Source organism: Copadichromis virginalis, linkage group LG11 (assembly GCF_057382275.1).
Source record: "Copadichromis virginalis isolate Kocher_CV1m ecotype Utaka linkage group LG11, C_Virginalis_male_GT1.1, whole genome shotgun sequence".
In the NCBI taxonomy this organism is placed as follows: Eukaryota; Metazoa; Chordata; class Actinopteri; order Cichliformes; family Cichlidae; genus Copadichromis; species Copadichromis virginalis.
The window spans coordinates 27,180,745-27,190,903 of record NC_140628.1 but is presented as its reverse complement, the minus strand read 5'-3'; the positions used below and the strand labels follow the sequence as shown (position 1 = coordinate 27,190,903).

At 44.1% G+C, this 10,159-nt stretch overlaps 1 protein-coding gene across 1 annotated transcript; it reads left to right on the top strand.

Moving 5' to 3' along the window:
• Nucleotides 1-525: 525 nt before the first annotated feature.
• Nucleotides 526-9,434, top strand: LOC146698887 (cell adhesion molecule CEACAM5-like). Its single transcript, XM_085471760.1, has 8 exons — nucleotides 526-639; nucleotides 1,082-1,408; nucleotides 1,896-2,174; nucleotides 2,942-3,208; nucleotides 5,405-5,406; nucleotides 7,911-8,181; nucleotides 8,335-8,592; nucleotides 9,325-9,434. Exons 1-8 carry the CDS (start codon nucleotides 582-584, stop codon nucleotides 9,432-9,434), a joined length of 1,572 nt encoding a protein of 523 aa, XP_085327886.1. The 5' UTR covers nucleotides 526-581.
• The last annotated feature ends 725 nt before the right edge of the window (nucleotides 9,435-10,159 follow it).

The window sequence follows — 10,159 nt, the reverse complement described above, 5'->3', positions numbered from 1 at the left end:
TGTTTTAATTTAATTTAGTCAAACAAAAATGTCTCCTATATGCTTAATTAAAGGAGCTGGTGTGTTGCCCGATGGTTTTGTTGGATCACTATGACAACAATTCCACACACACCCACACAAAACATCTCCAACTTCACATCCCAGTATTGCCTTTTAAGAGGCAAAGCATGAAATGGACAAGGTGGACCAGCGTGTCTGTTACCCGTTTTGGTGTGATATTGGTTGATCTTCAGGACCAACATCTAGACTCTGGGACGGGCTGGGTTCCTGTCTTGTGTTCTATCACTGCTGTGATGGGTCATTGGAGCCTAATTGCCAAAATAGATCAATTAATTTCTCTCTGACAATAAATCATGTTGAATTCTGTAACTAGCTGTTACAGTACAGAAGGAAAGCTTAATGTGACTGAACAGAATCTGACACAAACATTTAGTAGAAAGGTTTGTTAATGATTAACAAGTTCATGAAGTTTAACCTTTCAGAATAACAACATTACTTCCTTATGACACCATATACTGAATGAACATTCATGTACCGGTATTAGCAAAGGAAAAGGCAAAGAGTGAAGGACTGCTTTGGAAATGGAAACATTTTCTGATGTACTTGTGATATACTTCTTCATTTTTGGGTCCATCTCAGGTGAGCTCTCACTGCTTGATGTGGCAGAAAAAACTGTCTGCTCACACTGACTTTAAAGTTTTACTTTGTTTATTGTTTGTTTTTCACTTTATGAGACATCTGTTGAATACATTTCTAGTTTATGTTTAATCATATGTGACCATAATATTATAAACAGAAAAAAAATGTCCTGCTCAGATAACATGGATCAGAGAAGAAGCAGGTTTGTACAAAAGTGTTTTAAATGAGAGTAGGCGAGCAGTGTATGATCCTTATAATTCTCTCAGAGCTTCTCTAGTAATGCTTAGTTTTGTGCAGTATTATCTGGAAAAGCTGACATTAGACTTTAATGAAGATAACTCAAACTCTTCAGACCTGCTATATTTCATGCATATCTTTATATATTCATCAACTGTTTTATATGTTTGAGTAACAACAGCACTTTTTTATTCTTCTCCCGCAGGTTTCACTGAAGGAGTTGGTGTGTTGCCTGATGATCGTCTGAATGCAGCTGTAGGAGAAACGGTGATGTTCACTACAACACTGTCTCCATCAGAGAAACCGTTTTCATCTGTGAACTGGAGTTTTAATGTATCTACACCTATAATAATATTCGTAATTAACGCAGAAAACATTATTGGACCTGAGTATGAAGGCAGGATCACCTTCTTCCCATCTACTGCGTCTTTGGAGCTCAGGAGTCTCACTCTGGATGACACTGGAGAATACAGTGTTAACGCTGTACACGATGGAACACTTCTGAATGGACGTACTACTCTGGTGATATACGGTGAGCAGTTCAACAGCTTAACTGTTTTTGCAATATTTAAGCAAGTTTACAATATATTGAACATGTAAAAATACCTGTAATGATTTGTACATGTTTGTTACATCTCTACTCACTGCAGTAATGCATTCTTGCAATAATTCGTCTTATTCTTAAGACTGTGATATTAAAGAGCGGCTGTAAGAAACTGTATGGCTTATTTATTTTATAAGGTAGTATTGACCCCCGTACTATAAAGAATGAACTGAGAACTCAATTAATCTAATTTATTCTGTTCAGAATAGTCACTTAAAGGGAATTGATATTGTCAGTTATGTGAATTCAAGTATTTCAAGGTTTTGGTTGGTACAGTACTTCTTTTAAGGTTTAATTGTAAATATATTGTTTCTATTTTAGGTTTAGCTGCAATCGGATTTTTTGTAATTTTAATGCTTATTTTCTATTGTTGATGCCAAAAAATACAACTATTTTATTCTTGTTTCTTTCACAGAGAAAGTCTCCAATGTGTTGGTAACTTCCAGCAGCACAGACTTGGTTGAGTTCAGTGCTTCTGTCTCTCTGTCCTGCTCTGCCTCTGGACCCTCTCTCTCTTTCCTCTGGTTGAACGGCAGCTCTGAGGTTACAGCAAGTGACAGAGTTCAGCTCACTGATGGAGGCTCCAGTCTGACTATAGTAAATGTGACCCACTTTGACCAGCGACCATTCAGGTGTCGTGTGTCCAATCCTGTCAGTACTGTTACCAGTGATCCAGTAAACCTCTCCATCAGCTGTGAGTTAATGGGATTTGTTAATTTTTGAAATTATTAGCGGATTTAAATTACAGTTTAAAATACCTAATTTACAGTGCAGTTAGTTTCATTTAGATGGTTTTGTTTTCATACATTAAAGAGTAAGTAGATTTTTTTTATTGTGACATAATGTGGAATGATCTGACTAATAATGTCACAGTTTCACAATAAGCCAAACTGAATGGTATATACTAGAGATGGCACGATACCACTTTTTTATGTCCGATACCAATGTCATAAATTTGGGTATCGGACCAATACCGATACGTAATATCGGATCGGTCCATCTCTAGTATATACCAGGGTTGTCATACAAAGCCTGTGGGCCAGAATCAGCCTGACAAAGATTCCCATCTGGCCCATTGGATGGTTTTGGAAAAGGTGAAAGAGGACAGAAATTTTGGACTATTAACTGTTATTCTTTTTAGGTTTTACACCTTTTTATTTTGATAAAGAACTCCTTCAAGGGCATTCACAATACCCCAAAGTAATTAAATGACAGATTTCTGTAATTTTACACATTACCTCGTACATTTTAAGCCCAGAGTCAAGCCGACAGAGTCTTTAATGTACGTTTCCATACGTTTCATTTCTTTATCATGTGAAAAATCTTAGACACGCTGTTGAAAAAGCTCCTCTTTGTCTTATACTACGACAGCTCATTGATAAATTGTGTAAGTAAACTTCTCTCTCTTTTAAATGTTTCATACAGTAAACATTAAGTTTTCTATGTCCCCTCTACATTTAGATGGCCCAGAAAATATCAATTTGATCTTATCTCCATCACAAGGATACTTTGCTGTGGGGTCAGACATCAGCCTCACCTGCTCAGTTGGATCCAGACCTCCTGCCCAGTTTAAGTGGTTTCTGAATGGAGATCAGCTGCTCGATACTGGATCAGAGCTCAGACTGATGAATGTTAACATGAGTAACAGTGGAAACTACAGCTGTCAGGCCTCTAACAACAAAACTCTGAGATCTCAAACATCTGAGCCTTCAGCCATCACTGTGCTGGGTAGGTTTGATTTATTGTTAAATTGTGTGATTCATGCATATATTTTTGACTATAGCTATATTCAGATAATAATTTCACACATATAAAATATTTGTGGAGATAAACAATACAGAAAAACAATTTTCAAATAAAATGGTTTCCTCATATACTGCAGGCTTTTGACATATTTTCTCACGCAGAAAACAAAAGGGGTTGATAGAAAAAAGAGGATCAGTCAGAGCAAAAAATTTACAACAACATGCTCTTTAGGAAAAACAGGAAAATCTTCTCTGTCCAGACGATCGTAGACCTAGAAACAGCATTGATACCGTGCAGGACCCTCAAGCTACCTGTCATGGTCCTGGGCCATGTTGGCCCAGTGTTCTTAGTTTCCTTGTATGTTTGTATTTTATTCCATGCTTCCCCTGCCCTTTATGTCTAAGTTCTCCCCGTGCTCTCTCTTCCCCCTGTGTGCCCTCTATGTATTTATGAGCCCTCGTCCCCTGTCGTGTTTATTCCATGTCTCCCCTGCCTGTTACGTTGGTGTTCTACTCGTGCTCTCTCTCCTCCTGTACTTCCTGTTTCACCTCTCCCGTCAGTGTTCAGTTCACCCCGCCCTGTCTCGTTATGATTATCAGTGTCACGTGTGTTCCCACTTCCCTCATTAACCCTCTGTGTATTTCTGTCTGCGTCTCCCTCTGTTCAGTGTGACGTCGTCCCTCATGCCGTGTGTGGATCTCCCTGTGTCTCTCTAGTTTGTGGTTTCCCAGTTTAGTTTAGTTTGTATATTTGTTCTGCCAGCGAATAAAGCTGAGTTTTGAGTTCATTCCCTCGTGCCTGTGAGTCCTGCGTTTTGGGTCCTACTCCTGCCTGCCGCACGGCGATTCGTGACAGTACGACGTCACCCGATATGGACCCAGCAGCACTCAACCCACCAGAAGAACTGCGTCTGGACATAATCTACTCCGTGGAAAGACTCCTGCATCTGTGGCTCGAACATGAGGGGAAGGAATTTCGCCGTGCTGTGGAAACCAAACTACAGCGCTTGTTCTCTGGTCTTCCCTGGCTACTCAGTGCGCTCCACCCACTCGAACAGGATTTAATCCGCAACGAGCTCCACCTTCATCCCCCAGCTGCTACTACCCACCTGCCTGAAGGGCCGGATGTGGAGCCGCTCGGCCCGTCAGAGCCATCATCAAAAAAGAAACGGCATTCACGCCGCCGACGCGCCACCCCACAGCCGGACATTCGGCCTTCTAATTCACCTTCTGTGCTGCCAGAAGCTCCGTCGGCTCCCTCGCCGCCACCCGCAGCTCAGTTAGCTCCCTCGCCGCCACCCGCAGCTCAGTTAGCTCCCTCGCCGCCACCCGCAGCTCAGTCTCCTGTGTCCCCGCTAGCTCAGCCATTAACTCCACCACAAGCTCCATTTTCACCTCTACCATCGCTTCAGTCATCAGTTCGGTCTGCCACTCAGTCGCCCTTAGCTCCATCATCCACACTACCACCTGTTTCTCTTCCACCACAACCGTCACTACACCCAGCCACTCAGGCTGCTACTCAGTCAGTCATTCAACCCATAGCCCTGCCGTTAATATGCTCTGTAGCTGAGCCACTAGCCGCCCGACCCGCAGCCACTTCAGCCACTCCTCCACCCGTCACACCTCCACTACAACCATCACTGCAGTCTCTAGCGCAGTCACCTGCAGCTCTGCTTTCCCCAGTGCAGTCCCCAGTGCAGTCTCCAGTGTCCCCAGTGCAGTCTCCAGTGTCCCCAGTGCAGTCTCCAGTGTCCCCAGTGCAGTCTCCAGCAGCCCTGCTGTCCCCAGTGCAGCATCCCTTAGCACAGTCATCCACTCAATCACCAGCTCCACTTTCCCCTCAACTATCACTACCACCTCTAGCTCAGTCTCCTGTGCACTCACCTCTGGTTCATTCTCCTGTGAAGTCATCAACTCCCCTGCCTTCTCCACTCTCACCACCTCCGTTACAACAGACATCAGTTCAGTCCCCTGTGCCAGTGCAGACGCCCTCAGTTCAGTCTCCCGTGCAGTTATCTACTTCACCACCGTCAGTAGCTCAGCTCCCACTCTCACCCGTGTCTCCAGCAGCTCAGCTCCCGCTCTCACCCGTGTCTCCAGTAACTCAGTTAGCTGCCCAGCAGCCACTCTCCGCTCAGTCTCCTGTGTCGCCAGTTTTGCTCATTCACTCCATGCAGAGAGGTAACTGGATTTCTACTCAGGGTACTTTCCATGGTTTAGCCGCCGTTGGCACAGTTTGCCACTCCAGGGCTTCCCCAGAGGCTAGGTCTCAGTCACCAGCTGATTCTGGACCCCTGAAGTTTAAGCAGCCCCCTAAGAACTGCACCATGTTCGCATTGCCTGGGCAGAGTCAGTGCTCAGTGCAGCGCCAGTTGTCCTCATGTCGGCCGAAGGACTTCTTGCCTGTTGGCGTTGTTTTGGCCTCCGCTGGAGGGTCCGAGGGGCCCGTTCAGCCTCCTGTCTCCGCTGGAGGGTCCGAGGGGCCCGTTCAGCCTCCTGTCTCCGCTGGAGGGTCCGAGGGGCCCGTTCAGCCTCCTGTCTCCGCTGGAGGGTCCGAGGGGCCCGTTCAGCCTCACGCCGCATCGGCTGGAGGGCCCGAGGAGCCTGTCCAGCCGCCATCTGCGACCGCCTCGTCGTCGCCTGGTCCAGCCGCATCCGAGTCTTCGTCATCGCCTGGGCCAGCCGCATCAGAGTCTTCGTCAACGCCTGGGCCAGCCTGTGCTTCTGCTACGCCTGGTCCCGTCTCAGCCTGTGCTTCTGCTACGCCTGGTCCCGTCTCAGCCTGTGCTTCTGCTACGCCTGGTCCCGTCTCAGCCTGTGCTTCTGCTACGCCTGGTCCCGTCTCAGCCTGTGCTTCTGCTACGCCTGGTCCCGTCTCAGCCTGTGCTTCTGCTACGCCTGGCCCGGCCTCCGAGTCTTCGTCCTCGTCTGGCCCGGCCTCCGAGTCTTCGTCCTCGTCTGGCCCGGCCTCCGAGTCTTCGTCCTCGTCTGGCCCGGCCTCCGAGTCTTCGTCCTCGTCTGGCCCGGCCTCCGAGTCTTCGTCTGCTGCAGCCTTGACTGGTCCCGTGCCCACCGGGCCTCGGCCAGTACGCCTGACACTGGAGAGCCGCCGCCGCTGCCTTCCGCGCGGCCGGCCCCCTGAACTGCACCGTCATCGCCTGAGTGGCCGCCGTCGCCTTCCGCGCGGCCGGCCCCCGGACCAGCGCTGTCATCGTCGCCGCCGCCTCCCGCGCGGTCGGCCTCCTGAACTGCTCCGTCGTCTCCTTCACCGCCGCCGTTGCCTTGCGCACGGCCGGCCTCCTGAACTGTTTCCACGTCGCCGCCGTTGCCTTGCGCACGGCCGGCCCCCTGAACTGCTCTGTGTTTGGGTTATTTTCTTGGGCTCCGGTGTTTGCTGTGCTCTTCTTTTGTTTTCTGTTCCGGGCCCTCCGTCCTGGGCCCCCGCCGCCCGCCCTGGGTTGTTTTCTGTTTGGTTTTGTTTTTCTGTGTTTGGGCTGTCTGGAGCCAGCCCTTGAGGGGGGGGGTACTGTCATGGTCCTGGGCCATGTTGGCCCAGTGTTCTTAGTTTCCTTGTATGTTTGTATTTTATTCCATGCTTCCCCTGCCCTTTATGTCTAAGTTCTCCCCGTGCTCTCTCTTCCCCCTGTGTGCCCTCTATGTATTTATGAGCCCTCGTCCCCTGTCGTGTTTATTCCATGTCTCCCCTGCCTGTTACGTTGGTGTTCTACTCGTGCTCTCTCTCCTCCTGTACTTCCTGTTTCACCTCTCCCGTCAGTGTTCAGTTCACCCCGCCCTGTCTCGTTATGATTATCAGTGTCACGTGTGTTCCCACTTCCCTCATTAACCCTCTGTGTATTTCTGTCTGCGTCTCCCTCTGTTCAGTGTGACGTCGTCCCTCATGCCGTGTGTGGATCTCCCTGTGTCTCTCTAGTTTGTGGTTTCCCAGTTTAGTTTAGTTTGTATATTTGTTCTGCCAGCAAATAAAGCTGAGTTTTGAGTTCATTCCCTCGTGCCTGTGAGTCCTGCGTTTTGGGTCCTACTCCTGCCTGCCGCACGGCGATTCGTGACACTACCGGGTCAATGTTAGAGGACATGAGCTTTTCTGTAATCATGTTATAATCTTATCACCCCTGCATCCAATTCCATACCTGCATAAACCTTCTTATAGAAGTAGCATCCTTGCTACCACAAAGTCATAAAAAAGTTGTCTGTCTTTGTCAATGTCCTCTTCATTTGCTCACAAAACATCAGTTATATGTAAATAGGGTAATAAAAAGTGTCTGCCTGATATTAGAGTCTTGTTCAGTGTTTCCACAAATTCATATCAATTAGTATTAAATTGGTATTGGAGATAGGCAATTTAAAAGTGTCCGGCACATTTAAATTTAATATTATACGTCTTGACCTTTAAGGTGAAGTTGTTTGAAAATGTCAAACAATTATAAATATTTTTAGTTGTAGATAATATAACTTCAATTTAGTGTTAATCATTATCCTGTAAATTATTCTACAGAGAATTATCATACCATATATCAAGAGTTCTCCTCATCTCTGTGGTTTTGTTTGGTGTTTTTAATCTCTTTTTATAGATTTTCTAGTTCTCTTTTATTTCACCATCACTGATTTTTTGCTTTTGTTCTTATTATGATATTTATTTTCTAAATCAATTATTTTTTGGCAAACAGAAAATATCAGGTGCTTCTGTCAAACCATCAACAAACCTGCCAGTTGAGGGAACCTCTGTCAGTTTAACCTGTGAGGCTTTTGGCTCAGTCTTTAAAAGGAACTGGATGAAGGATGGCTCAGATCTGACCCTGACTGACAACATGACCCTTTCTGACAATAACAGAGTGTTGACCTTTGACACTGTGAGTAGGAAAGACAATGGAGAATATTTCTGTCAAATCAGCAACCCCATCAGCAGTGATGGAGCTAAATACATCATGACTGTTAATTGTAAGTAACATCCTGGTCAGTCTACACTTCTTGTTCATGCATACAGTAAAATAATTTCAAAGTTTGAATGGTACAACTAATATGATATGTAGTCTAGTGATGCAGAAATTTAAAAGTAATGAACACATTGATTTTTTTTTACCTGTTTTTCAGATGGACCAGAAAATGTTCAAATCAAAGGTCCAAATAAGGTAAATATCAAAGGCACCTTAAAATTGACCTGCTCTGCTGAATCCACACCAACTGCCAGATTCACCTGGTTGTTCAATGGGACAGAGAAACTCACCAATTCAGCTGAGTACATTAAAGAAGAGGTTGAACTTTCTGACAGTGGCAACTACACCTGTCAAGCCTGGAATAATATAACTGAGAGAACATCATCATCAGTGGTGCATGGACTGACTGTAACAGGTATCTGTGTGTGTACATACTCTTTGATGGTACTATTGAAAGTTTAACAGGTGGTACATTTGCTCTAGTTTTCTATCTACGGTGGCCCCTAGAGACAAAGCACATACAAACACAACGGAAGTGCTCCAGGACGCTACGGGCGGGGTTGAGCTTTTGTTACCTAGTGGCTAAAAAAGCCAGGAAGTACCAATGACCGGATTAGGTGTGTTGTAGTTACAGGTCAATTTAAAATGTAAAAACTATTTGAATACATGAGTGTGGTTGTATCCAACTCCATGTGTTTGCAACAAACTTGCCGTTTATTTTGCAAATCGACCTCAACACTCCCCCTAGCGTCCTGGTGCACATCTGTTCTGTTTTGGAGTTTGCGCTTTTCAGTTTCTACGTTTTGTTTTTTTAAATTTGTACATGCTTTGTCTCTAGGGGCCATCGTATCTATCAATAAATTTTGGAGGTTCATCTTCAGATAACATAACAGTTGCTTCTAACGCCAAACTACCTTTAGCAAGACATTAATCAATTGTCAGCAAATTGTTAACTGAAACCACATAGTGCATCCACCACTTTTCCAAACACAAGTACTTTCGATGCAACAAGAGCACCAATCAAAAGCCCTCTGATAGTTCTAAAATTATAAAAATCAAATAAAGAAAGAAGCTATTGGATGGTTTTGGGATGATAAGACAATTTTGTATAAAAAAGTATTCATTATCTTTACCAATATTTTTCCAGAGAAATCATCAGGATGTGCTGCTGGTTGCATCGCTGGAATAGTAATCGCATGTTGTGTCATCGTCGCTGCAGCTGTTGGTGGAGGGTGCTACATTTATAAGAAAAAGTAAGTTGAGAATGTATTTGAAAAATCACCAGGAAAACATTTTCCTTTTTGAATATACATAATAATTGTAATCTTTGAAATATGTCTAGTATTCAGTGGTACGATTCAACAAATGGTTCATATTCTGCAAACAGTCACTTGCTGACGTTCATCTTCTGCTGGTCTCAGAGTAATCACGAAGAAGAATTAATTCTTTTCAGTTCTTGTTTATGTTAATTATGCAGAATAAACACTTTTCATAATTAATTTGTGGATTCCTTGTTAAATTCAAATAAACCTTAGGGTTGCCGTTTTGTGTTGCATTTAATTGCATGATCACATTTTAATAATGCTTCATTTCAAATATTTAGATTCAACAAAAATCCTCAGAAACAAAACACAGGTATGGTATTTTTTTTCTTTTTGAAATCTAAAGTCATCTTCCATGTCTGCTATAGCAAAATAAGGAAATTAGAGAATCAAAATTATTGTTTTAATAGATATCTATATCCACTGTTACAAATCTTTGCTTTCGTAGAACAAGATGAAAATATGTATGAGAACATTTCCATATATGACAAGAAAATATAAAATATAAACTCAGTGATGACCTTCCCTTTTCAAGGTAAGTTTAGCATTTATTATCACTGTTATTTAAGAAGGAACAATTTTGATAATTAACAAGAATATTTTCCCATTTCTGTAGATTTTCAGAAGATCTTCACCTGCTGCAGAGAATTAACGTTATAA

Excerpts from the sequence above, each read along its gene's own strand:
- LOC146698887 (XM_085471760.1), top strand. The coding sequence starts at position 582 with ATGGAAACATTTTCTGATGTACTTGTGATATACTTCTTCATTTTTGGG. Across the intron at positions 2,175-2,941 it reads AGTAAACCTCTCCATCAGCT|ATGGCCCAGAAAATATCAAT; the intron begins GTGAGTTAATGG and ends CTCTACATTTAG. Across the intron at positions 8,182-8,334 it reads ATACATCATGACTGTTAATT|ATGGACCAGAAAATGTTCAA; the intron begins GTAAGTAACATC and ends CCTGTTTTTCAG.